The following is a 26,183-nucleotide window of genomic DNA, read 5'->3' as shown; positions in this document are numbered from 1 at the left end:
ACAAGCCCTCTGCAAGCCCAGCAGCTCCTTGGGGACCACTTGTTTCTGCTCACACTGGCCATGGGCCTGCTGTTTGTCCCTGTCTCAGCTCTGAATGCCTGGCACCAGCCCCCTGAGCTGGGCAAACCCAGGGCAGACTCAGTGCCATTCCCTTAATGGTGACTTCTGTCCATCTGCCACTCCACATCCAGCTCCTCCAGCCCAGGAGAGCCTTGCTGGCTTTCCAGGTCAGCAGTGAGTGTCCAGCACTGCCAGGATTGTGTCCCAAAGCGGACATGAAGGACCTGTGGGCAGCTTCCTGCTGCTCCTCATGGGGAATGCATGGTCAGAGCACAAAGGTGTTTATGGATGGAGGGTAGGCTGCAGAAAGCACTGGCCTGGGGATCGTGTTGAGTCATGGCTCGGGTGGGAATTGTCAGAGGACTATTCTGTGACAGCTGACAGAGCTTGGTTCCTCTGTTGTGTTGTTTGTGGGGATGGAGCAGTGTAGGGACTGCTGCCTTGGGGGACTCAGCTCCAGTTAAAGCAAATCCCACTCTCCTGACAAGGTAAAAGGTGCAGAACAGCATGCAGAGCTGGTACTCTTGGGCTGCCCAGGGATGGCTCTGCAGAGCTCCTCCAGCAGCCAGCTCTGATGTTCCCCTCAGCAGATCCTGCTCTGTGATTCCACATAAATCCTGTTCCACAGCCAGGGCAGGAGACCAGGAATGCTGCTGGGAATGGGGCTGGGAGCTGCACTGACTGAGCTCACAGTCAGGCCTGTGGGATCATCCAAGGGGTGCTGGAGCTGGGACAGCATACAGAAGAACCCCAGAGCATCAGGCCCTCTGCTCATCAGGACCTTGCTCCTCCTGCCCTGAGCCAGCTGCAGCACGATGGCAGCTGGATCCCCTTCACTGCCACAAACTTTCCTGGCATCTCCAACTGTGCCCACCCTGCAGGAATAGAATCCCTTCCCACCCCTCCTCACTAGAACCTTAATGCAGATTAAAGCCACTTGTTAATACCAAAGCCCACAACAAACCTGTACAGCCAAGGCCATCCAGGCTGGAATAACCCAGCTGAGAAATGTCATTTATCATTCATCTCTCCCTTGCAGAGACATCTTTAGGGCTGACATGTCTGTTGTGACAGATGTTTTCCCAAGGGGAGGAAACAAGCCTGGCTGGTCCAGTTGCACCAATTCCCCCAGTGATGGGAACCAGCCCAGCCAGTTTACACCAGGCAGGTGTGGCTGATATGGTTTGCAACAGGCAGGCTGTGGGAATCCTCAGCCTCTGGCTACTTTTGTTCCATGGCTAGTGGGCCTGCTCCTGAAGCATCTGCAGGAAGGAGAAATTACCTGCTCAGGTTGCAACATCACTCGGCTGTTTTTCCATGCAAGAGGAAATAATATACCCTTAAACCATAGTTAGGATTCCTTAGATAGCAAAACAAAAACAGGGGAAAGGCTTTGGGTGTTTTTTATGCATATCTCAATTTAATTCCTGCTCTGGGCAATAAAAGTAACTGAGAGGAACAGTCTGGGTTGGGTTAATGGGACTGCAAAGCCTCTGTCACACATTTCTTGTTCCTGCTTGTTCAGGTAGCAGCTGGGTGCCTGAAATGCCTCATTTTGGGAGAAACATGCCATAAATGAAGTCCCAAGCAGCAGCAGTGAGCCTCCTCCTCAGGCCTGCCCTGACTGAACACCTTGCCAAGCCACGAGTTCATTACCCACAGGATGTGCTTCATGTCTCTCCCAGAAATGACAGAGCCCCAAGGAACATGTCTTATAAATAACCCCTGAAAAACACCCTGCAGCCATGTTCTGGGAGTTTTTGTTCTCTCAGCCTCCACAGGGCACAGTTATTTCACCAGGGCCAGGCTGAAATAGAGAAGTACAGGATCATCTCCATGAGAGCAGAGCCAGAGTGGGAGGAAAGAACTCCAGACACTGAACTCAGCTCCAGGGGCCCCTCCAGAGCTCAGGGCTCCAACACTTCCCAGTGCCACCTCCCTGGAATGAAATAAACAGAGAGATGGTTCTGTTGATGAAGAATCCCATTATTCCAGAGATGAAAAAGTGCTTGGACAATGCTCTCAGGCACAGGGTGAGATTGTTGGGGTGGCTGTGCAGGGCCAGGAGTTGGACATTGTGAGGTCCCTTCCAACTTTTCTAAACTCAGAGTGCAAAAGCCAGCAAACAACTGCAGCAAAGTGTAAAATATCCACTTTTGAGAGATGGGATCTGAGGGAAGGAACATTCAGGATCCAAAAAGGAAATGTTGGTGTTAAAAGTCTGAAGCAGCCTATGCAGTGCAGGGTTCAAAGAATGGGTCAGAGAGGGGAATGCACTGGCTGAAATCCTGGCTCCCTTTGATACCATCTCCTGCGCAAAGGTTTTGGTGCTTCAGTCTGAACTGGAATGGAAAATCAACAGCCGAGGAGGAAAAACACAGCTGCTCTATTGAGCAGGGCATGTCAGCTGGGGCTGCTCTGCAGACAACGTGCTGGGAGGAAGATCTGTAAGGGAGCAGCCAGTTGAGGAAACAAATAATATTTATATGCCCTGCCTGTGGAACTGGAAATAAAACCTCCCTGCCAGTAAGAAACGGAGCCCAGCCCTCGGGGCCCCACCTGCTCCCAGGGAGAGCTGTAGCTATAAAGGGCTGGGGCAGCGAGCAGAGCTCGCAGTGGCCACAGGGGCTCTCCGGGGACCATGGCCAAGCGGGTGGCCGTGCTGCTGGCGGGCTGCGGCGTGTTCGACGGCAGCGAGATCCACGAGGCGTCCGCGGTGCTGGTGCATCTCAGCCGGGAGGGGGCTCAGGTAAGAGGCACCGGCACGGTCCTGCCCGGGCTCCTTGTCCCGGCTCTGCTCCTCATCTCTTCCCTCCTCAAAACTCCCCAAAAGGCAAGCAGCGGTGCCTGGAGCCACTGCGAGTGTGGAGAGCTCCCTGCGCAGCTGTGCTGTACACAGGGATTGGTGCGGAGCTCTGCATCCAAATCCCCAACACATTTTCCTGAATGCCTTCTCTCTTCGCTTCTGGCTTCACATCCTCTTTCTCTCCTGCTATTTTTGTTTAAAAGACAGTTTGGGCTGTTTGAGATTCATTTTTTTAAAACATTCAAAGAGTGGAAGTGAAAACAGAATCAGAGAATCCCAGAATGGTTTGGGTTGGGAAGGACTTTGAAGCTCATCCATTCCCATCCCCTGCCATGGGCAGGGACACCTCCCACTGTCCCAGGCTGCTCCAAAGCCCGTCCAGCCTGGCCTGGGACACTTCCAGGGATGACAGAACAGACAGGGGTGCGTGAGTTAAACCTGAGTGGTAAAAAAGGTGCAGCTGCTCTAAAAGTCGGGAGAGCCGCTCTGTGAGACTGGGGAAGGAGGGAGGGAGGGAAAGCCTCTGGGACATCTTACTCAGCTGTGAACCACCCACGGGTCTGGTCGGAGCTGTTCCCCTGGGAATGGGAATTGCTGTGTGGAACACAGAGGCACAGGGGTGACCTTCCCGTGCCAGCCCCTCCAATCCTAAACCATTCCAACCCTGCCCTCGCTGTTGGCTCCAGGATGAGACTTGGCCAGACGTGTGTAATTTTGCATATTCCTCTCCTGGAGCTGCTGCAGTGCTTCCCTCCTGCCATCTCCCAGCCCAGCAGGCTCGGAGCTCGTCCCTCCCTCATCCCTGGATCGCCAGGGGCCTCTAGTGGAGGAAACTCGGGCGTCATTTCAATCTCTCCCTTTCTAAGGTCAGCGTAGAATGGACTATTTCAGCTGCAAGGGAGCAGAGCTCAGTACCTCCCTCTCCACGGAAAGCTGCCATGAGGTGCCTCTCAGCTTCTTTGTCTCCCACCTAGATAATAACAAAGTCCTCGGCTGCTCCTCACAGGACATTCCTTCCAGCCCTGCCCTCCTCGGGACACCTTGGCGTTCCTTAAATCCTGCCTAAATTGTGGGGCCCAGAGCTGCACAGATGGGCCAGTCCCAAAATCTGTTCACCACCCTCCACTCTTAATTTCTGCATATGAGCTTGAAAGTGCTAAAGGAAGGGAGAGCATTTTCCAGAAAAACACTCTGGCTTTGGGAAAGTTGGTAGGGAAAGGAAACTCCAAGTCCTGTGGGAGATGGGGTGGGACAGCAGCTCTCTGGGTGGTCACCCTGCAAGAGGGATTTATTGGGATATGGATGGACACTTCAGCCCCCCAGACAAGTTCTTAAATACTGAAAGTTTCCTTCCTCCCTTCCCTCCTTCCTCCACGCCAACTGTTTCCCAAGAAAGCCCCTCAGCATTCCCACTCACTGCCAGTGCCTTTCCATGTTTCTCCATCATTGCTGAAGGATAACAACCCTCTCCCCTCACTCCAGGCTGAGGTTTATGCTCCCAACATCCCCCAGATGCACGTGGTGGACCATGTGAAGGGGCAGCCCACGGCGGAACAGCGCAATGTCCTGGTGGAAAGTGCCAGGATAGCCAGAGGCAACATCAAGGACCTGGCCACGCTGGATGTCAAGGGGCTGGACGCCCTCATCATCCCAGGTAGGGCTGTGTGGGGTCTGCCTGCCACAGCTTGGACATTCCATAGGTCTGGAAGGGCGTGGGAGTTGTGGGATGGAGAGAGACAGGCTGGAGCAGGGCTTGGAAGGAGAGCTAATTTTAGTTCATTTCTTGATACTGGACTGTCACAGACATCTTTTATAAAAGATCCTTTCCTTAGGATTTTTCCTCCTGAGAAGCTGGGAGGCCTCAGGAACAAAATGTAAACAATGGTTATCTGCTGCTGTGGAATGCAACAGGTGCATCTGGGATTGGTCTCAGGTGGTTGTTTCTAATTAATGGCCAATCACAGTCAGCTGGCTCGGACTCTCGGATAACAAGCTTTTGTTATCATTCTTTCCTTTTCTATTCTTAGCTAGCCTTCAGATGAAATCCTTTCTTCTATTCTTTTAGTACAGTTTTAATATAATATACATCATAAAATAATAAATCAGCCTTCTGAAACATGGAGTCAGATCCTCATCTCTTCCCTCATCCTCAGACCCCTGTGAACACCGTCACAGTTGGCCTGGTGCATTCCACAACAGCAGATAATCAATGTTTACATTTGGTCCTGAGGCCTCTCAGCTTCTCAGGAGAAAAAATCCTAAGGAAAGGATTTTTCATAAAAGATGTCTGTGACACTGGGCAAATGCTGCCAACCACCCCATCCACCTGAGCATTCCACCATGCCTCACCTGGCAAAAACCCTGCCCTGGATATAATCTCCAGCTAAACTCTTCTTTCTCTTCCCTCAGGTGGCTTTGGGGTGGCAAAAAACCTGAGCACTTGGGCCATGCAGGGCAAGAACTGCAGCGTCTCCAAAGAGGTGGAGGCTGTGCTGAGGGCGTTCCACGCTGCCCACAAACCCATCGGGCTGTGCTGCATCTCCCCCGTGCTGGCAGCCAAAATCTTCCCGGGCTGTGAGGTCACCGTGGGCCACGACACCGAGTGTGAGCAGTGAGTGACCGGGGGGTTGGTGACACTCACACCAGGGTCCCCCAAAGTCACCAGGGATTCTGGTTAGGTGGTGGAAGCTCACAAGGAGCTGAATGCTATTGCTGAGAACTCAGCTCTGCTGCACTTCCAGCCCTTTTGAGGACAGAACAGGGAAAAGTAGAAACTCTGGAAGACTGATTTTATAATTTCTCAGCACAGCAGAAGGAATGATGTAACACCTGACCTGTTTGCATTTTCGTGACTTGTTTCCACAACTCTGATGGCTTTGAATAAGACACTTTATTTTAAATTAATTATTTACCTCCCTGATACCTCACAGACCCAGGGTAGGAAAAGCCTTTGCTGACTCCAACCTAAGCAGGTCCAAGGCAGGAATAGGATGGTTACCCAAGGCTTGGGGTGGGAAGAGAGGGAGGGAGTGAAACTGTCTTCAGTCCTACAGGGAAGCTGTGACTGGATTCTCCCAAGGGCAGGCAAGGAATGTTGATGGCTTTTGATAGAAAGGAGTTTTTTCACTAACTTGGAGGAAGCTGGTGGAAAAAACTCACCCCAAATCTAAATCTAATTGTTACTCAGGGAAGCTGTGGCTGCTCCATCCCTAGCAGTGTCCAAGGCCAGGCTGGACAGGGCTTGGAGCAGCCTGGGACAGTGGGAGGTGTCCTGGGCATGGCAGGAGTGGCACTGGGAGGGCTTTGGGGTCCCTTTTCACCCAAATCTTCCCAGGCTCCTATTAACATGAGCACTGGAATGGGCAGAATTAGGTACTGGAACGTCCAAAGTGGAACTTCAGGTCTCATTTTGGCCTTACTTCAGATGTTTAACTCATTTGAACAGAAGGTTTTCCTGTTGTACAGTCCTGGAAAACTCCTGGAACAGGAGATTTGGATACTGCTGAGCAGGTTTTGTGCAGTGACCACAGAATGTTCCCTCTGGCCCTTCCCCAAGCACAGAGTGAAGGAGTGTGGTATTCACATGCCCTCTGAACAGAGAGGAGCTGTGAGACAAGCAGAGAAGGAGGAAAACACAATTCTTATCTTGCTTGCTGTGCCTGTGTTGAACTAAAGCAGAATGCAATATGGAGATTGTTTGCCCAAAGTGAGGATGTTTGGTTCCCTTGGCCTGTCAGGGCCAGGTGTGTGTGTGCGGGACTGTCACAGGACAGTCACGAGAGAATCACAGAGGAGTGCAGTTCTGTGCATTGAGAGCAAGAGTGAGTGCAGGGCAGATTCAATTTAGATGAAATGTATATAGTGTAGTATAATAAATTAATTCATTAGCTGTAGGAGCATTGGGGGGTAGGACAGTCAGGACAGAAACGAGAGATCTCTGCAGCCAGGTCTGGAACTTGTGGTTTATTGCAGAGGGCCTGGGTGCAGGGCCCTGCTGGGAGCTGCCAAACACAGCTGGAGCAGCAAAGAGAGAAGAGAGGGGGAGAGACGATGAGAGGGGGGAAGAGTAAGGGAGGCAAGAGAGTGAGGTTCCCATTACAATACAATAAATCTTCTGTGTTGAATATTCTAGTTCTCACTACCCAATCTAGTACAATATACAAATCCTATAGCATTTACATACAGCCTATCAGAATCACTACATTACCATACTGTGTTACATTTTAAACACTAAAAACTCCTCTTTGGGCCCCTTCTGCCAAGCTGTAGGGTCTGCTCTGACCCTTGGGCCTGTCTGCAAGCAGAAGGTGTTGTTCCATCAAAAGGGGATCACCTTCAGTCTGGCCACACCGTTGTTTTCCAGTTGTTCAGTAACTGAGGGATCTCAAAGCTTGCTTTCATTTCAATCTCGCTAATAGCTTCCATATTCTCAAAATCTTTTGCCAGACAATCATATTTATAAGGCTTTCCTGTTTCATCTTCCCCAACAATTAGCCTCCTGATGATGGAGTCAGATGCATCATTCTCTCTCCCCTTCATTGGAGTCGCCTTTGATTTACAACAAAGCAGATTCCCCACTCCATGTTTTCCTTCCCCGTTCCCCTGCAGGTGGCCTTATGCCAAGACTGCCGAGGCCATGAAGGAGCTGGGCTGCACACACGTCAACAGCCAGGTCACCGAGGCGCACGTGGACGCCAGGAACCGCCTGGTGAGCACCAGCGCCTTCATGTGCAACGCGCCCATCCACCAGGTGCACGACGGCATCGGCAGCATGGTCAGGGAGGTGCTGCGGCTGGCCTGAGCTCCCGCAGGCACCCAGCTCCTCCCCGTGGAGCCTGTCCCTCCCCTCACACAGCAACAGCTAAAGGGACACTCTGGCTCTGCCGCAGAGCTCTGGTGGCTGCTGAGGAGGGACAATCCTGGAGGTGGCGTGCTCTGCCAAGGACACGTCACTCCCTGGCGGGAGCTGGGCTGGAGCTGCCGTGGGATCGTGGGATGGGAGGGACCTCAAAGCTCATCTTGTGCCAGGCTCCTCCCATGGGCAGTGCCCCCTTCCACTGGCCCAGGCTGCTCCATCTGGCCTTGGACACTTCCAGGGATCCAGGGGCAGCCACAGCTTCTCTGGGCACCCTGTGCCAGGGCCTGCCCACCCTCACAGGGAGGAATTCCATCCCAAAATCCCACCTATCCCTGCCACAGGCTCCCCCAGGGTTCAGGGTCAGCTGCTCCCCAACCCCTCCCTCAGGCAGTGAATTGTGGCCAAAGGAAGGAACCCAGCTCTGCTACCAAATAAAACCTGATGCTTCTACTGAACTCTGCTTCTGTGTCTGCCTCTCCCTCTGGGTCAGTTGGGGAAATGATACAGGAAGAAATTTCCAGCACCAGCCCCCCTCCCTTGTTTTGCTGGGATTTGTCAGAAGCCAGACTGGAGCAGGAATGTGACACTGGTGAGAGCAGGACCAGCCCTGTGTCACCAGCCAGCTCTGGTGGGAAGAGGTGAAATTCTTCTCCTGCATTAACAGGAGCAGAGAATTCCAGGTTGGAAGGGTCTCAAGGCTTACCTGGTCTAACCTTTCTTGATAAAAATGCTCTCTAGGGAAGATGTCCAGCAGCCTGTCCTGATGGATCCCAAAGTGCCCAAACTCAGGGAATCCACCACTTCCAACAGCTGATTGCCTCATGGTGAAAAACTGTCCCAAGGTGCCCATTCAGAATCTCCCCAGGAGTGTCCTGTACAGATTATCCCTTGTCCTTTCCATGATTCCTCATAAAAAGGGAGTTTCCTTCTCCTTTGTAGCCACCCTTCACATACCAAACATGGTGACAAGATCTCCCCTAAACCCCAGTTTTTCTAAGGCTCAGCTCTCTCAGCCTGTCCTCACATGGGAACTTCCCAGGCCTTGGATCATCTTTGTGGCCTCTGGATCCTCTCCAGCCTGGCCACGTCTTTTTTTGGCAAAGTGGGGATCAAAACTCTTTCCACAACTCTGATGGCTTAAAAATAAGATTTTATTTGAAATCCAATCCCATCTGCAGCCTCTGAGCATTCCTGCAAGCACAGAGCCCTCAGCAGCAGCACTGGGAATTTCCTTCTGCAAAGATTTCCTTAGCCATGTGAACTGACCACAAGGTAAATTGCAGCAGTTTAATTTTATTTTGAGTTTAAAGAATGCCCTAGAAAATGGGGGAAGGGATAATCCCATAAAACAGGTTGTAAGAAGGTGGTTCCTGCAAATATGTCATAAAAAGAGTTCACTGTAGGCCCAAACCAACACATAAACCCAAAGTAGATTTACACTGAGCAATAGATTGACATTGTCTGGTTCTGAGTCATGTCTTTACCAAATTGAATTGTTTGGACCCATTTTTTTAGTCAGAAAAGGATCTAAATTTGGTCCCAAAAATGTGATTTGTGTATTCAAAGCAGTGTAAACATCATAACCAGCAATCACGTTGCTGCTTGTAAACAGAGCGGTGTAAACTGGTCCCAAACACCTTTACAAGTAAAAATTTTTACACAAAAAACTTCTAACAGAACTGACCTGTATTTTCTGCTGCCTCCAAAGAAATCAAGACACCACAAAATGAGGCTCCCATTCCCTAAGGAATGTACACAAATCCCACTGGGTTCAGTACAGGCCAGTCTTCTTCATGATCCTCAGGAATTCCTGCTCGCTCACTTGCCCGTCCCCATCCCGATCTGCCTCATCAATCATCTCCTGCAAGAGATTTGGGGTCAGCACTCAGCTCTGGCTTTACTGGGAATCACTGCATTGATTCATGCAGAATTCCAGCCCCTCTTTAGCTGTGCTGGAGGGGACAGTGTTGGCTCAAGCTCAGACAAAATACTTCCTGAAATCTGTTGTGGTTGGGGTATTTATAGAGAAATCTGAGCAGGAAATATTACAGGGAAGGTCCTGGGGGGAACCAAGTGCTTGGAGCAGAGTGATTCCTTTCACATCTCTGCTGCTGCACAGAGCTGCAATGGATGATCCCAGTCCTACATCCATGTGAGCTCAACCCATCCTCAAGCTCAAACCCCACAGATTCCAGGAATTCCTCCCTTCCCACCAGTGCTGGATTTTCCTCCCAGCTCCAGCACAAAGACCCCAAAAGCACCAGGTCCAAACCTGCAGCTCTTCATCAGTGAGGTTCTCCCCCAGCACTTTGGCCACACGTTTGAGGTTTTGGAAAGAGATTTTTCCAGTCTCATCATCATCAAAGAGTTTGAAAGCTTTGAGAATCTCCTCTTTGGAATCTTTTTCAGCCTTAAGGAAGAAAGGACAAGTTTAAGGTAAAACAGGAGTGGTTATACTGTAGGTGACACTCAAAATAAAGTTATAAAAGATCTGATAGACTGATAAACCCTTGGGGACAAATAAAGGAGCTCAGCCAGCAGGGATTACACATAAAATTCACACAGAGACAGAGACACAACCAGAATTCCAGAATTTCAAGGATGTTTTTTCCTGTCCTTGCCAGTCAGATATCTTAGGGATTTCACTATCAGGGTCTTCTGCTATTAAATATCTGGATTTTGAAAAGATTTTTCAAACCAGAGATTTAATCTGTAAATTAGAATTCAAGGAAAGAAAACACCCCCATGCCAGACATCAACCCCCCAAAAGCTTCCTGCGGGCCTGAGCTGGTTTCCCTCTGTGAGAAAAACTTGTTTTCCCTTTTCTCAACACAAAATTCACCTCTGCTTGTTAAAGAAACCTGTTAATAATATCAGGATTTTAATTTTTCCTTGAAAAATGAGAGACTCTAGGATAGGGATTACCCCAACTTTTATACATTTAATTGTTAGGATTAAAATATATAGAGCTTTAATCTTCCTGTAAACCCAAAAGGAAATAAAGGCTCCTCATCCACCTTCAAAATTCCCTCTGGAGCTGTGAAACATCCATACCATTCTCTGTGACATCACTGCCAGGAAGTCACTGAAGCTGATTTTTCCTGTCCCTTCCTTATCGATGTCTGAGATCATTTTCTTGATCTCTTCTTTCTTAGGTTCAAACCCCAGGGCCCTCATGGCCACCTGGAAGGACAAAATAAAATTGTCACCAAAACCACAGGAGAGGGGGAATAAGTTTCCAAAATTCTGGGTCTCCCAGAAAACAGGGGCAGGCTGAGAGTGAGGCTGCTCTGCACTCGCATCAGGATGCAGAAAACAGAGATAGAAACATTCCTGTTCTGGAATTGTGCCTCAGCTAATCCAGGAATTTCCTACACACACTCTCGCCATCTTTAACTGATCAACCACAGGGAATTTAAATAAGTTTATTTTTCATTCTGGTGATAAAAATCTTGTCGGGAAAATGTTTTCTTCCTTTGATAAAGGGCAGATAATAGCAACAATAACAATAAAAACAAAGCATAAAATCCTCAACAAGAGGAACCCCTCCACCACCTTTTCAATGGACACAACCGCTTTTTATGATGTTTTATGCACAGAGAAAGATTTGGGACACAAAGCACAGAATTATACATGAATTTTGGGCAGCCTAGTCCTAAACACACTGCATAAGAGCAGTAAAGAGCTGCAATTAAAGAGAAAACCGTGCCTTTTGCCCACCAGGTGTTCTGCTGGAGGCAGGAGGGGGAAACCCAGGAAACTTCAGTGCTTTTTGACATTATTTGAGCATTTATGGCCCTGTTCCCTTATAACCTCAGTGACCTCCAGCCCCAGGGAAACCCCGACCTTCAGCTCCTTCACATCGATGCTGCCGCTGCCGTCGGTGTCGAAGAGCTCGAAGGCGTCGCGGATCTCCCGCTGCTGCTCCTCCGGCAGCTCCAGCTTGGGATTCGCCTTCTTCCTCTGCGCCGCGGCCGCCAGCGACGGCTTCTTAAAGCCGCAGGCCTCGGCACGGGACAGCGGGGTCGGGGGGGAACGGGGACTCAGCCCCGGCACTGCCCCGGAGCCCCCGGCAAAACCCGGAGCCCTGTCATGGTCCCTGAGTGCCCCTGAGCCGCCGGCAAAACCCAGAGCCCCAACACAGCCCCTGAGTCCCCCTCCACAAACCCTGAGCCCCATCATGGCCTTTGAATCCCCGTCACAGCCCCTGAGCCCCCTCAGTGCCCCTGAGCGCCCATCATGGTCCCTGAGCCCTCGTCACAGCCCTTGAGCCCACTCAGTGCCCCTAAGCCCCCTCATGGCCTCTGAACCCCCATAATGGCCCCTGAGCCACCCTCACTGCCCCTGAGCCCCCAGCAAAGCCCAGAGCCCCCTTCATGGCCCCTGAGCCCCATCCACAGCCCCTGAGCCTCCTCACAGCCCCTGAGCCCCCCTCACGGCCCCAAGCGCCGCCTGAGTGCCCTGAGCCCCCTTCACAAACCCTGAGACCTCATCACTGCCCCTGAGCTCCCATAATGGCCCCTGAGCCCCGTCCATGACTCCTGATCCCCTGCCACAGCCCCTGAGCCCCCTCAGTGCTCCTGAGACCCCTCCACAAACCCTGAGCCCCCTGATAGCGCCCTGAGCCCCCTCACGGCCCCTGAGCCCCCAGCATAGCCCCTGAGCCCCCTCACGGCCCCTGAGCCCCCAGCATAGCCCCTGAGCCCCACCATGGCCCCTGAGCCCCCTCAGTGCTCCCGAGACCCCTCCACAAACCCTAAGCCCCATCATGGCCCTTGAACCCCCATCACAACCCCTGAGCCCCCAACAAAACCCTGAGCCCTGTCACTGTCCCGGAGCCCCATCATGGCCCCTGAGCTCCCTCACAGCCCTTAAGCCCTCCTCAGTGCCCCTGAGCCCCCTTCAGTGTCCCTGAGCCCCAACCATGGCTTCTGAGCCCTCATCACTGCCCCTGAGCCTCCTTCACTGCCCCTGAGCCCCTTCCTTGCCCCTGAGCCCCCGTTAAAACCCTGAGCCCCCGTTAAAACCCTGAGCCCTGTCACAGCCCCTGAGCCTCCTCACAGCCCCTGAGTCCTCGTGAAAACCCTGAGCCCCACCATGGCCCCCGAGCCCCCATCACAGCCCTGGAGCCCCCTTCAGTGTCCCTGAGCCCCATCACAGCCCCTGAGCCCTGTTCACAAACCCTGAATTCCCCTCACTGTCCCTGAGCCCCCTCACAACCCCTGAGCCCCATCATGGCCCCTGAGCCCCCTCACAGCCCCTTAGCCCCGCAAAACCCTGAGCCCTGTCATGGCCCCTGAGCCCTCATCACGGCCCCGGAGCCCCCTCACAGCCCCTGAGCCCCCATCAAAACCCTGAGTCCTGTCACTACCCCTGAGCCTCATCATGACCCCTGAGCACCCTCTTAGCCCTTGAGCCCTCCTCACTGCCCCTGAGCCCCCTCATGGCCCCTGAGCCCCCTGACAACCCCTGAGCCCCATCATGGCCCCTGAGCCCCCATCACTGCCCCAGAGCCCCCATCACTGCCCCAGAGCCCCCATCATGGCCCCTGAGCCCCCATCACAGCCCTGGAGCCCCTTTCAAAAACCCTGAGCCCCCTCACAGCCCCTGAGCCCCAACCACAGCTTCTGAGCCCTCATCATTGCCCCTGAGCCCCCTCCCTGCCCTTGAGCCCTCCCACTGCAACTGAGCCCCCACCACAGTCCCTGAACCTCCTCACTGCCCCTGAGCCACCTCCCTGCCCTTGAGCCCCCCCACTGCCCCTGAGCCCCAACCACAGGTGCCGAGCCCCCTTCACAAACCCTGAGCCCCCTCACAACCCCTGAGCACCATCACAGCCCCTGAGCACCCGTCACAGTTCTGGAGTCCTCTCCCAGCTTCTGAGTCTCCTCAGCCCCACTCAGTGCCCTCCCAGCCCCTTCAGCGCCTTCGCGGCCCCCGGACCGCTGCTGAGGCCCTCACGGCCGCTCCCCGCCCTCACCATCCCGCCGGCTTCACGCCCGGCAGCCTCAATATCGCGCCCTTCCATTGGCTGTCGCCCCCACGCTGCTGCTATGGCAACATGCGCTCCTATTGGCTGGCGTGACGGCGGAGGCAAAGGTGAATGAGCTCGTGGGAGAATCTCCTCCTTCCTTCAACGCGATTGGCCGGAATGAAAGAGGGTTAGACCAATCAGCGAGCGGGAGCGGGCTGGCGCGATGCTCGCCCCAGGGAAAGAGGCGGGACCAGGGCTAGTGGGGCGTGGTCTGGGCGGAAGCGCTGCGCTGATTGGTGGAGGGCAGGCAGGGGGCGTGGCCAGGGCTCCCTGAGGGCGGTGGCGGCGAGCGGGGTCCGGGAGGGTCCGGCAGCCGGGAGAGGTGCGGGGAACCGCGGGGAACGGGCTGGGGCTGCGGGACAGGGCCTGGATCCGTGAGCAGGGACCTGGGGGCCGGGGGAAGGGCCCTAGGGGCTGTGGGAAACGAGCTGGGAGCTGTGTTAACGTGCCGGGTGCAGCGGAGCAGGTGCTGGGGGCTGTGGTGTGGCCCTCAAGGCCGAGGGTAGGAGGAGGATGGGGGGCTCTGGGATGGGAGCTGAGGGGGAACTGGAGCTGCTGCAGTTCGTAAAGTGCATTCTGGAGAGGGATGGGTGCTGAGAGACAGGGTGTGGAAGAGGGAAGAGGGGGGTCACCCTGTGCCCCTGCTTTAAACCAGCTCAGTGCTCCAGCTGGACAGGCACTGATCCCGCCTCTTTTTTGGAATTTCAAATGGGGTTTCCGAAAAATCAGCACCAAAGAGCCAGGCCAGCACCTTTAGTTGCTGATTTAGTTTGGAAGAGCAGGGAGCATTAACTCCCTCTCTTTATCCTTCTTCAGCATAATGGTTCCAAAGCTTGATTTCTGTAACTAGAGATGTGTTATTTTATTTGGAATAAAAAATATGCTCCCTTTTTTCAAGGATTCTGGTGGACAGTGCCTCACCCAAGCCATGGCCACATGCCTCAGATCGGTGAGTTGGGGCCTCAAATGGTGCTTGGGGAAGTTTTGTCTTGCAGAAACAAATTCATAAATATTCTGCACATCACTAGGGAAGACATGAGGCTGATCCTGCATTAATGATAATTCTGGGGAGAAAACATGATTTTCCAAGGTTTAATTTGGGTAGGTTGAATTCATATCTTAAAATCAATATAGACACGTAGCTTGGCTTGCCATAAATATTATGCTGTGCAATATCAAATTATAGAGAGTTTATAATAAAATTATATATAATTGTGGCTGTCCCTGGATCCCTGGAAGTGTCCAAGGCCAGGTTGGATGGGGCTTGGAGCACCCTGGGGTAGTGGAAGTGTCCCTGTGGAAGGTGGAATAAAATGAGCTCTAAAATCCCTCCCGAGCCAAACCAGTCTGGGATTCTGGGATTCCTTTGCAGCCTCTGCAGTGCCGTGGGGCTCAGAGGCAGAGGGCAGCATTCTGCTGCAGTAAAACTTCACTTCAGGCACATCTCAGAGCAGTTCGGGTGCTCTTGGCTCCTGGAGAGTGCACAGCCATCAGGGAATGCCAAAACAGTGTAGGGTGGAAGGGACCTCATGGGAAGGGGTGCAGGGAGAAGGGAAATGTCCGTGAAGGGAGTGGCTGCCTTTGAGGACAGGCTGAAACAGTTTCTGTCAGTCCCCTCAGCAGCCATCCCCCCTCTGACTGAATCCCCTCATCTTCTCCAAACCACATCTGTTTGTTGGCTGAACACTTCCAGGGCTGGGGACTCCAGACCTCCCTGGGCAGCTGTGCCAAGGCTTGGCCCCTCTTTCAGTGCAGGAATGTCCCCAATGCCCCCTGAGCTCCCCTGGCCCAGTCTGAGGCTGTTCCCTCTCCTGTCCCTGTTCCCTGAAGCACAGCCCGACCCCCCGGCTGTGCCCTCCTGTCAGGAGCTGTGCAGAGCCACAAGGGCCCCCTGAGCCTCCTTTGCTCCAGGCTCAGCCCCTTCCCAGCTCCTCTCCAGCCTCAGCCCCTTCCCAGCTGCCCCTCACAGGAGCTCCAGACCCTGACCAGTCTCTCCTCTGCAAGGCCCATCCCAAATACCTGCAGCAGCTTTGATGTAACTCAGGGAGCTCCTCACATTTCTCTTGTGGATCACCCAACACTTGGCAGCAGATCCTTTGAGGATGTGGCCTTTCAAGAGTTGTGAACAATCCCTGTCTTTGTGTGGCTCCCTCAGAGCTCTCTGCAGAGGTGGGGGTTGTGTTACAACCAGGAGTAAAACTCTCTCCAGGCAGCACAGAGCATTCTTTGTGTAACAGCTCCCTGGGACTCAGGGCCTGGATGTTCTGTGCTGCCAGTGAGGTCCTTGGGCTCAGTCCAGTCAGACGAGTGGCCAGACTGAACTCTGTTAATTAGTGACTCCAATCACTGATTTACAAAGCTTAAAGAAAGAGAAAGAGAGGACTGATGGCCCAAAAGGACAGCCCCTGCTTTTACCTAGCTGCTTTCTTGGCCCTGAGGGTCACAGGGTCTGATCATGGTGATGGTTTTATGCTCTGAGGTAGCTGTGGCAGGAGGCTGAGGCAAATCACAGAATCAGCCCAGACTCCCAGGCTGCTCTGGGGTGGGAGGGACATAAAAGTCCTCCAGTGCCACCCCTGCCCTGGCAGGGACACCTCCCACTGTCCCAGGGTGCCCCAGTGTCCAGCCTGGCCTTGGGCACTGCCAGGGATCCAGGGGTAACCACAGCTGCTCTGAGCACTGTGCCAGGCCCTCCCCACCTCCCAGGGAACAATTCCTTCCCAATTCCCAATATCCCACCCATCCCTGCCCCCTGGCAGTGGGAGCCATTCCCTGTGTCCTGCCTCTCCATGCTCTTGTAAACCATCTCTCTCTATCTTGCAGGCTCCCTTGACATTCTGTTTGTTTTGCTATCCAAGCACAGTTCATGGGGACCAATCTTCTTTTCCTTCTCTCCTCCCTGAGCCTCCTGGTTGTGAGCAGGAGGCAGAGTCCTTCCAGAACCCCAAAACCAGAGTCCTTCCAGAACCCCAAAACCAGAGTGTCTGCACTCACAACTCCCTGGCACAGCACAGAGCTTTGATGTCCGAGTTCAGATTCCTCTGGTGGAGCTGCTGAGCAGAATTGCTGCTCACTGAGCCCCAGGGAAGCTCAGGCTGGTTGCTCTGTGTGTCAGGGAGGCTCTCCCTGTCCTGACCTGTCCCTGTCCCTGTCCCTGTCCCTGTCCCTGCAGGCTGGCAGGAGCTGCACCGTAATCGGGGGCTCGGGGTTCCTGGGGCAGCACATGGTGGAGCAGCTGCTGGCCAAGGGCTACAGAGTCAACGTCTTCGACATCCAGCAGAGCTTCCAGAGTGAGCAGGTGACCTTCTTCCTGGGAGACCTGTGTGACAAGGAGGTGAGCAAGGAACAGGGGCACATGCAGGCCTTGCACTTTTCCTTGGAAGCCTCTGAAGGAAACACATCTGGTGTCTGATGTCTGGATTCTGCTGAGAGCTGGAAAGGGCAGGACTGTGACAGTGCTCACAGGGGTCTGAGGATGAGGGAAGAGATGAGGATCTGACTCCATGTTTCAGAAGGCTGATTTATTATGTTATGATATATATTATATTAAAACTATACTAAAAGAACAGAAGAAAGGATTTCATCAGAAGGAAAGACTGGTAACAAAGGCCTGTGTCTGGGACAGTCTGAGCCAGCTGACTGTGATTGGCCATTAATTAGAAACAACCACATGAGACCAATCCCAGATGCACCTGTTGCATTCCACAGCAGCAGATAATCAATGTTTACATTTTGTTCCTGAGGCCTCCCAGCTTCTCAGGAGGAAAAATCCTAAGGAAAGGATTTTTCAGAAAACGTGTCTGTGACACAGGACTGCTTTGTGCCTGGTGCTTTGCATCACTGTTAGCTGAGATTTTACATGACATTACTGTTAGCTGAGATTTACAGGGTAATTAGAGCCCCTGGGCTAATTGCAGGAGGCTCTCCCAGCTCCATGAGAATGGCACAGCTCATATTCCCAACAGTCAGGGCAGGATGAGAGGGAGCCTTGGCCATGACCTGTGTGAGCCATGTGGGAGGTGACTTTGGGACAGTCACCTGCACTCAGCCAGTGCCATGGGGAGCTTTAAACCTGCTGCTTCCTCAGGGACCCAACTCCAGGGAGCCCTGAGCCTTGTGCCTGCACCTGGGGATTGCAGGCAGTGCAGCCTGGCCAGCCTCCAGCTCTGGGGAAGCTGCCAGGATTTCTCTGGGAAGAAGAGAGGATGTGGTGTATGCTGGACATTGTGGAGATCCTGGATGCCAATCCCATCCAGCTGCCCACCTTTATGGAGGAATATGGTTTGAAATGCAGCTGTTTCCATGAAAAAAAGCTGGTTTATTTCCCTGCTGTTGTTTTCTCCTGATGGCTGTTGCTCCATTCCCTTCTCCCCCGTGTTTCCTGCAGGCTCTGCTGCCTGCCCTGCAAGGGGTGTCTGTGGTGTTCCACTGTGCCTCACCAGCCCCTTCCAGTGACAACAGGGAGCTGTTCTACAAGGTGAATTTTATGGGAACCAAGGCAGTCATTGAAGCCTGCAAAGAAGCTGGAGTGCAGGTAAAGCTGGAAAAGGCCTGAGAGCAGGAGGGGCTGATGGACTTTGTGACATTGGCAGCACGGGTCAGCCTTGTCTGAGAGGGCACAAAGGGCTCTGTGATAATGAATTCCCACTTGGCCCATGAAAACCAGTGGAAAAGACTCTGGGTCTCCAGCTTGGTGTAAACTCAATCCCTGATTGCCATAGAAAACCACATTGTGATTGGAATGGAAAAGCTTCCATTAAAATCTGTCCTGGGAGAGTCACCCTGGGAGAACAACACCTCACAAGTGGCTTCTTTCCTGCTTTTATAAGGGGACAGCCCAGAGATGGCTTTTCCAGCAGTGGGGATATTCATGGCATCAACTCCCTCCCTGAATTCCTCACCATGGAATGAGGAGGAGCTCACTTGTGCCATAATCTCAGTGCCTTTTGGTTTAGAAAGTCAATTGCCCACAAAAGGAAGAGCCTGAGGAAGCCAGCCTGGAACTGGAGACTGAATTTTCTCCCTAAATTACTTTGATATCCCATTATATCATTTAAATTAATTTATTTAATTTATTTTAAATTTATTAATTATATTAATTTCTATTATTTTAATTTCATTTATTTCATTTAAGTCACCAAACAAAAACATCCAAGGTTTCTTTCTTTTTTTTTTTTTTTTTTTTTGTTAAATCCACTGTGATCTGTTACTGCCAAGATGGGCAAATCTTTGTGTAAAACACTGGGGGTATGTTAAGTGTTCCAAGCCTCTGATTTTCCTGGAGATGTTTCCCCTGCACTGACTGCCTTGGGGGTTTGTTGGAATGTTTTAATCTCCTTTGGGTAGCATTAAATGATGGGACAGAATGAATTAAAAAGGGAGGAATTCTCTTACCTGCAGTTTCTATTCATCTTCTGTTAGACTCAGGTTATTTTCTGTAGGATCAGTTGGTTAAATATTATCATTATTACCATTATTATAATTATTACCATTATTATCTTTACTCAGCCTTTGTAAATAATGACCTTTTTATTTTAGGCTTTAAGCAACTCTTTTTCTCCCCTATCTCTTGCAGAAATTGGTGTTAACCAGCAGTGCCAGTGTGGTTTTTGAGGGCACAGACATAAAAAATGGCTCAGAAGATCTGCCCTATGCACAAAAACCTATTGATTACTACACAGAGACCAAGATCCTGCAGGAGAAGGTATTTGCCAATGGTTAAATTGTTATTTTGGGATGTATTCAATTAATAAAAAGAGAATAAAATCAAGCTGTGCCATGGATTACCACAGAGGTTGAATGAAATGCTGTGTGACACTGCAGAGGAGGTTCCAGAGGTGTCACTGCCATGGAGGAGCCACAGGATAATCCCAGTTCTCTGCCACAGCTTTGGTTTCACAGCACTCAGGGGATGTTTTTGTCCTCTCTGCTGCTTTTCCTGATTTTTATCCTGAATTTGGAGTTGGGAATGTGAAAAAGGCACTGAGTGAGGAGGAGAGGAGGTGGGAACATGGCCTGAGCTGAGGGGCACAGGCCATTACTGAAAATATTCATGTTAAAAAACATCTGAGGGTTCACTGCTTTTCACACTTGCACAGCACCAATATCTGCTCTTCTCATGCTCTTTCTGCTGCAGCATCTGTGGTTTAAATCTGGGGTAACAATGTTTTCAATCCAAGGCAGCAGACCTTTCCTGGATCCTTTTCCCATGGCTTGCACTCAGCTGGGGAAGAATCTGTGCTTTTTGTGCCACAAGAATTGAGAGTCCCTTCCATGCTGATGCTGACAGTGTGAGAGGCTGGAAGGAATTTCCTCCACTGGAGCTTCATTAATTTAAATTGTGCAAACATCTGTTCCCTCCCCAGCACTTTGCAGTAACTGATAAAGGGGAAGCTGAGGAGCAGCAATCAGGGGCAGCCCCAGTGCTGCTGATTGTGGCTTTGTTTTGGGGGAAACTCAAAGGATTTTGTTTGTGCCTCCTCCATAGAAATCCCAGCAGCTGCTGGAAATGAAAACACGTGGTTTAGGAACTCCCAAGGGAGTGAAATCTGCTCCAGAGCTGCTGAATGTGCTGCTGGAGCTCCAGGGAGATGGGATCACCCCCTCCTGAGGCAGATCCAGGAGGGCTGGGGTGGTACAGCTGCTGGGAGGGACAGAAATGGAATTCCTGAGTGTCCTCTGCTCCAGCTCCTGCACAGGGTTCATGGAGTGCAGGAGCTTGGAGAGCTCCTCTGGCTTCTGGGGTGTTCCCTTCCCTTGTCAATTCATTAAGTGCTCAACCATAAAAACTGCTTTGTGTCTGGTTTTCTTATCAAGGAGAACTGGAAAAAGAGATGAGAACAAAGGAAGGATCACTTGGAAAGACAGGAGAGGATAATAATTCTTCCCTTGGTTCTTCCCAGGGAGATGGGGAGCCCCCAGCCCCTTCAGTGATGATAGTGGGATGTTGGGACCCTGGGTGCTGAGATTTTCAGACTTTCTGTGCTGCCAGGAGAACACTGCATTGACCTGAGGCCGTGGAGAAGCTTCTAGAACAGAATGACAGAGCTGGGATTGTGGGTGTGGAGTCTGGATAGAAGTGTGTGACATCACAGGGTGGGAAACTTAGGGTTTAAGGGTTTAGAATATAGTAATATGTATAAGGCAAGATGGAGGTTTCAGGGCAGAGGCTGGTCCTTCTTTTCCACCTTCTTTTCCACCTTCTTTTCCACCTTCTTTTCCACCTTCTTTCCTTTCTTTTCCACCTTCTTTCCTTTCTTTTCCACCTTCTTTCTTCTCCACCTTCTTCTCCACCTTCTTTTCCATGGGTTTGGGTGGTTTTGTGTAATTGGATAAAAAAGTCCCCATTGCAGGCCACAGGTGGTTGGTTATTGGGTTAAAAACAACAATAATTGAGGTGTCATTTCTTAACTGGACAGTTTATCCTTAAAAGGCCTTGTAGAGAGAGGGCTGGGGCTCCATTTTTAGTTTGTTAGAGAGAAATGCTGTAGAACTCAGGCTTTTTGAGATTGTAACATAAATAAGCATCTGAGTCCCAACAAGAAATACCATCTCCCAGTTTAATCCCAACCCTGGCAGAAAAGAAGTTAAGGCTCCACAGTGGGATGCATTGCTGAGCTCTGTTTTCCTTCTTGATTTCCTTCTCCTCTTTCCCTGCAGGAGGTGCTCAGTGCAAACGATCCAGACAACAATTTCCTCACCACTGCAATCCGTCCCCATGGAATCTTTGGTCCCAGGGACCCTCAGCTGGTTCCCATCCTCATCCAGGCAGCTCAGAGTGGCAAAATGAAGTTCATCATTGGGTGAGCAAGGCCCAGGCATTTCAGAGCGGGGACAAAGTCACTGCTGGATTTACAAAGCCCTTTTGGAAAGAAACAAAAGGAAATCAGTTGTGTTGTTTCTGTTATTTTTCACTTTCCATTTTTTTTCCTTAAAAATCCTATGGCAGGGGCTCACTCCCTGCCATGGTGAGTGTCCATAATGCCAGAGGAATATCCATGAGAAAAGCTGGTATGGATTGAGCTGTTAAAGAGCAGTGCCATTAATATGAGACAGCTCAGATTACTTGCTGTTAATTTATACCACTTGTGGTCTTTGAGGTTCTGGCAATTAAAATCCTTATTAAATATTAAACACTAAAAGTATGGCCTGAAATTGCAGCACCAGAGAGAAGAGAAGAGGAAGCTTGGGATGAATTTATCCTGCTGGAAGTCCTTTTTGCCTCAAGCAGATTCTCAGCCCAGCTTGCCTTGGGGCTAAATTCCTTTTCTGTGTGCAGGGATGGAAAGAACCTGGTGGATTTCACCTACGTGGAGAACGTGGTGCATGGGCACATCCTGGCTGCAGAAAAGCTGCACAAAGGCTCCCCCCTGTGTGGGAAGGTGAGAAGGGAGGGGAGGGAAGGGATCCCCAGCCTCTGCTGTGGAATCCATGCTGATTCCTCAGGGCCCTGCACATCATCCTGCAGGCCAGCAGCTCCAGGTTTTCCATCTGTGGGGAGCATTGAGTGCAGCCAGATGGGCTGAGCTGGATGGATATCCTGGAATTTGCTGCTCTAAAACTCCTTGGGAAGGGCAATCCAGGCAGAACTGGGGGCAGCCAGGAGGCACACATGGAAACACAGCAGCTTTTGGGACACAATTCAGAACAGGAGGAGCTTTTCCAGGTCCTGCTGTGCTCTGGGCACACTGGGGTGTTTTAAGCTGTCTGCTCTGTGCTGTGGCAGCCGGTTTGGCTGACATTTATGAGGAATCCTGGCCTCTGGGGTGCTAGAAGTAGCTGGTTTCCTTGGAAGAGCAGGGATTCCCCCCTCTTCACTCAGAGGTGGGCAGTGCAAAGCAGTTTGTGAGGATGGTGTGTGCTCTGGCCCAGGTCAGGGGTGTGATGTCCTCACATGAGCAGGAGAGGGGCCAGCACAGAGCCAAACCTGGGAAATCCACTGTGACAGTGGTCACAAGGGTCTTCAGGGTGAGAGAGAGACGAGAATGTTGACCTCATGTTCAGAAGGCTGATTTATTATTTTATGATATATATGTATTACATTGTGACTATACTACAAAGAAATAGAAGGGAAAGTTCTCAGAAGGCTAGCTAAGCTAAGAATAGAAAAGGAATGAATAACAAAGGTCTGTGTCTCAGCACAGAGTGAGGCCCAGCTCTGCTGTGAGTGGTCAGTAAATGCAAACATCCACCCGAGACCAATCACGGATCCACCTGTTGCATTCCACAGCAGCAGATAACCATTGTTTACACTTTGCTGCTGAAACTTCTCAGCTTCAGCAGGAAAAAGCCTAACAAAAGGATTTTAATGAAAAGATGTCTGTGACAATCCACCACGATTTTAACCCCTGGCTTCTCCTCTCCTCTCTTCCAGGCCTTTCACATCACCAACGATGAACCAATTCCCTTCTGGACCTTCATGTCCCGCATCCTGACCGGCCTGGACTACGACCCTCCCAAGTACCACATTCCCTACTGGCTGGCCTATTACCTGGCCCTGCTGCTGGCCCTGCTGCTGGCCCTGCTCAGGCCCCTGGTGACCATCAAGGCCACCTTCACTCCCATGAGGGTGGCCCTGGCTGGCACCTTCCACTACTACAGCTGTGAGAGGGCCAAGAGGGCCATGGGCTACAGCCCCGTGGTCAGCCTGGACGAGGCCATCGCCAGGACTGTGCAGAGCTACCCCAGCCTGCGCCGGGCCAGGGCCTGACTCCCTGCCTGGAGCCTCTCCAGCCTGTGTGCCATCATTTCTGACAGCTCAACATGGAGCACAGGGCAGCAGTTCCCAGGAAAGGGGAGTTTTCTGGAGTCTCTGCTCCTCCTCCTCCTCCTCGTCATTCCATGTGGGAGCTGTGCTGACAGTTTGTTTCTTGGATGTGACTTCGTGTTTGGAAACTGCTGCTGAACTCTCTGGGCTGTGAATAAACACCCTGCCGTACCCTCTTCAACCCTGAGCAGGCACACCAGCATTCCTGCTCCCTTCCCTCCACCCTTGTCCCGTGTTTTGTTGCTCTGGTGACAGCAGCCACCCCTTCCCAGAGCTGGGGCACAAACACTTCCTGGGGCTGGCTCCCCTCTGCACTTTGGCTTTGCTCTCCACAAGAGAGCCCAGTGCCAGAAAAGTCTTCTGCCACCATCTCCTAAATCATTGCAGCTCTTCTGGTTTTCCCTCCATGATCAGGGGGTAGTTTGGCTTCTCCCTGAGGCAGCAGAAGGAACCCACAAGGAGTGTGTTCACTTGTGGCTTCATTCCTTTGTCCATGCAGGATTTATTTCTGTTCCAAAAGAACCCAAGTAAATCACACAGAGCTGACACTGCAGCTTTGTGTCCCATCTCTGAGAGGGCAGATCCCACTCTCAGCACAAACAGGTTGTAAATGATTCCCTTTTGGGGCAGGGATCTTTGGGAGCTGCCTTTGAGCAGCCCCAGCACTGTCCCCACATCTGCAGTGCTGGGAAGATCTGCAGCCCCAAGCTGCTCCTCCCTGCCCTGCCAGTGCTGCTCACAGGGATTTTTGGTGCTCTGACCACTTAGTCCATGAAAAAAACCTCTTTTCCACAAGGAAATGGACACAAAGCAACAGTCCCCAAGCTATTTCCTCTGACTTGTATGTTAAATATTCTTTGCCCTCTAATCTTTCTAAGCACTTCAGTTCTGGTTTGGTGTTAAATGAGGGGTTTAGGTTTGAGCTGGAGTTTTGCCCTGTGCAAATTCCTGGATCCCTGGCAGTTCTGGTGTTTCAAATTTCAGAAGGATGGGAAATGCCTCAGTCACAGAGTTATGGAATCCCAGGATGGTTTGGGTTGGGAAGGACCTTAAAGCTCATCCCATTCCTCCCCCAGGGACACCTTGCACTGTCCCAGGCTGCTCCAAGCCCCATCCAGCCTGGCCTGGACACTTCCAGGGATCCAGGGGCAGCCACAATCTCCTTAACCTCAATGTGCTGCTATAGTCTGATTAAATATCTGATTAAATGGGTTTTATTTGAACTTCTGGCTGTTTTCTGGGGGGGAAAAACCCCACATTGGGCTTTTTTTCCTGGGAATTTTGATTTGCTGGTTAACAGCTGGTTTTACCAACCTTGGCCTTGCAGCAATCCCTGTCCAGGTGCTTGGGCCAGCTGCCCTCACCCTGCTGGGCACTGCCCAGCCCCGGGGCAGGGAATGGGGTCTGGTGGAAGGGGGAGGATCCAGGATTTCCCAGAGCCAAACCAGAGGTAAGACACTACATCCCTGTCAGATTATGCCCTTTTCTGAGTTAGAGATGGGGCAGCTGAGAGGCGTTTTTAAAACTTCTATTCCATTTTCAGTCTCATGTGAAGAGTTAGACAATACAGATGTTAAAATTCACGCTATTACAATCAGAAACTTTCTATCAAACTTTAAAAATTCTCTACAAATTCATTGCCCACACATCACCTTCAGCCTCTAGGTGGCATTTCCCAGCCCGGCAGCTCCAATCCACCCCAAAAAATGCCGTGGCTGTGCCTGGACACCAGGCAGGGCAGGGTCACTGCTCTCCCTGTCCTGGCAGGGGTGCTGAAGGCCCTGGAAGCTCAGCTGGACCAGAGAGGGGTTCAGAGAGGGGTTCCCTATCCCAGGGAGGGACCCAGAGCTTTGCTGGGCTGGGGAGCAGCACCCAGGGCAGGGCTGTGCACATCTGGCTGGGGACAGTGACAAGGTGGCACCCAGGGCAGGGCTGTGCACACCTGGACTGGGGACAGTGACAAGGTGGCACCCAGGGCAGGGCTGTGCACATCTGGACTGGGGACAGTGACAAGGTGGCACCCAGGGCTGTGCACATCTGGCTGGGGACAGTGACAAGGTGGCACTGAGGGCTGTGCACATCTGGCTGGGGACAGTGACAAGGTGGTACTGAGGGGAGGGCTGTGCACACCTGGCTGGGGACAGTGACAAGGTGGCACTGAGGGCTGTGCACACCTGGCTGGGGACAGTGACAAGGTGGCACTCAGGGCAGGGCTGTGCACACCTGACTGGGGAGCAGCACCCAGGGCAGGCTTTGCACACGTGGGTTGAGGGGCAGTGCTCAGGTGGCACCCAGGGCAGGGCTGTGCACACCTGGGCTGGGGACAGTGACAAGGTGGCACCAAGGGCTGTGCACACCTGGCTGGGGACAGTGACAAAGTGGCACCCAGGGCAGGCTGTGCACACCTGGGTTGAGGGGCAGTGCTCAGGTGGCACCCAGGGCAGGCAGTGTACACCTGGGCTGGGGACAGTGACAAGGTGGCACCTAGGGAAGGCTGTGCACACCTGGGTTGAGGGGCAGCACTCAGGTGGCACCCAGGGCTGTGCACAGCTGGGCTGGCAGCTCTCCCAGTGCAGTCAGGGAGCTGCCAGGTTCCTCTGGCTCTGAGCACTGCTGTTTCCCAAGCCCAGGCAAGCAGGGAGTGCTGGATCCTGGCTGT

General features: G+C 52.0%; 3 protein-coding genes across 5 annotated transcripts; 2 read left to right on the top strand and 1 right to left on the bottom strand.

Annotated features, from left to right (window-relative positions):
- Positions 1-2,612: 2,612 nt before the first annotated feature.
- Positions 2,613-8,140, top strand: LOC131563994 (putative glutamine amidotransferase-like class 1 domain-containing protein 3B, mitochondrial). Its single transcript, XM_058814247.1, has 4 exons — positions 2,613-2,809; positions 4,349-4,520; positions 5,276-5,477; positions 7,475-8,140. Exons 1-4 carry the CDS (start codon positions 2,702-2,704, stop codon positions 7,665-7,667), a joined length of 675 nt encoding a protein of 224 aa, XP_058670230.1. The 5' UTR covers positions 2,613-2,701; the 3' UTR covers positions 7,668-8,140.
- An 875-nt stretch (positions 8,141-9,015) lies between these two features.
- CETN2 (centrin 2) lies at positions 9,016-14,333 on the bottom strand. Its single transcript, XM_058814353.1, has 6 exons — positions 14,208-14,333; positions 13,705-13,800; positions 11,571-11,729; positions 10,779-10,907; positions 9,997-10,134; positions 9,016-9,585 (listed from the first exon to the last, which is right to left on the bottom strand). Exons 1-6 carry the CDS (start codon positions 14,331-14,333, stop codon positions 9,496-9,498), a joined length of 738 nt encoding a protein of 245 aa, XP_058670336.1. The 3' UTR covers positions 9,016-9,495.
- Positions 14,043-24,730, top strand: NSDHL (NAD(P) dependent steroid dehydrogenase-like). Of its 3 annotated transcripts, none has more exons than XM_058814186.1 (8): positions 14,043-14,080; positions 14,657-14,707; positions 16,931-17,092; positions 18,146-18,292; positions 19,334-19,462; positions 21,418-21,560; positions 22,037-22,139; positions 23,132-24,730. In XM_058814186.1, the coding sequence occupies exons 2-8, from the start codon at positions 14,687-14,689 to the stop codon at positions 23,465-23,467; spliced, it is 1,041 nt and encodes a 346-aa protein (XP_058670169.1). In that variant the 5' UTR covers positions 14,043-14,080; positions 14,657-14,686; the 3' UTR covers positions 23,468-24,730. The 3 variants fall into 3 exon arrangements, with proteins under 3 accessions (XP_058670169.1, XP_058670170.1, XP_058670168.1); XM_058814187.1 differs by lacking the exon at positions 14,043-14,080 and adding an exon at positions 14,161-14,260; XM_058814185.1 differs by lacking the exon at positions 14,043-14,080 and having other exon boundaries at positions 14,529-14,707.
- Positions 24,731-26,183: the final 1,453 nt, after the last annotated feature.

This window comes from Ammospiza caudacuta, chromosome 14 (genome assembly GCF_027887145.1).
Source record: "Ammospiza caudacuta isolate bAmmCau1 chromosome 14, bAmmCau1.pri, whole genome shotgun sequence".
In the NCBI taxonomy this organism is placed as follows: Eukaryota; Metazoa; Chordata; class Aves; order Passeriformes; family Passerellidae; genus Ammospiza; species Ammospiza caudacuta.
Note: the sequence above shows the minus strand (reverse complement) of the source record. Positions and strands in the feature narration are given on the sequence as shown.

What these genes read in the sequence shown, in the direction of transcription:
- CETN2 (XM_058814353.1), bottom strand. Translation starts at nt 14,333, where the DNA reads ATGCACTTTACGAACTGCAGCAGCTCCAGTTCCCCCTCAGCTCCCATC. An exon ending in TCGATGTGAAGGAGCTGAAG is followed by an intron (nt 10,908 to 11,570) that starts GTCGGGGTTTCC and finishes TTGTCCTTCCAG; the next exon opens with GTGGCCATGAGGGCCCTGGG. An exon ending in TCACTGATGAAGAGCTGCAG is followed by an intron (nt 9,586 to 9,996) that starts GTTTGGACCTGG and finishes AATCTCTTGCAG; the next exon opens with GAGATGATTGATGAGGCAGA.
- LOC131563994 (XM_058814247.1), top strand. Translation starts at nt 2,702, where the DNA reads ATGGCCAAGCGGGTGGCCGTGCTGCTGGCGGGCTGCGGCGTGTTCGAC. An exon ending in GGACGCCCTCATCATCCCAG is followed by an intron (nt 4,521 to 5,275) that starts GTAGGGCTGTGT and finishes CTCTTCCCTCAG; the next exon opens with GTGGCTTTGGGGTGGCAAAA. An exon ending in CACGACACCGAGTGTGAGCA is followed by an intron (nt 5,478 to 7,474) that starts GTGAGTGACCGG and finishes GTTCCCCTGCAG; the next exon opens with GTGGCCTTATGCCAAGACTG.
- NSDHL (XM_058814185.1), top strand. Translation starts at nt 14,639, where the DNA reads ATGCTCCCTTTTTTCAAGGATTCTGGTGGACAGTGCCTCACCCAAGCC. An exon ending in GAGACCTGTGTGACAAGGAG is followed by an intron (nt 17,093 to 18,145) that starts GTGAGCAAGGAA and finishes TGTTTCCTGCAG; the next exon opens with GCTCTGCTGCCTGCCCTGCA. An exon ending in GCAAAGAAGCTGGAGTGCAG is followed by an intron (nt 18,293 to 19,333) that starts GTAAAGCTGGAA and finishes TATCTCTTGCAG; the next exon opens with AAATTGGTGTTAACCAGCAG.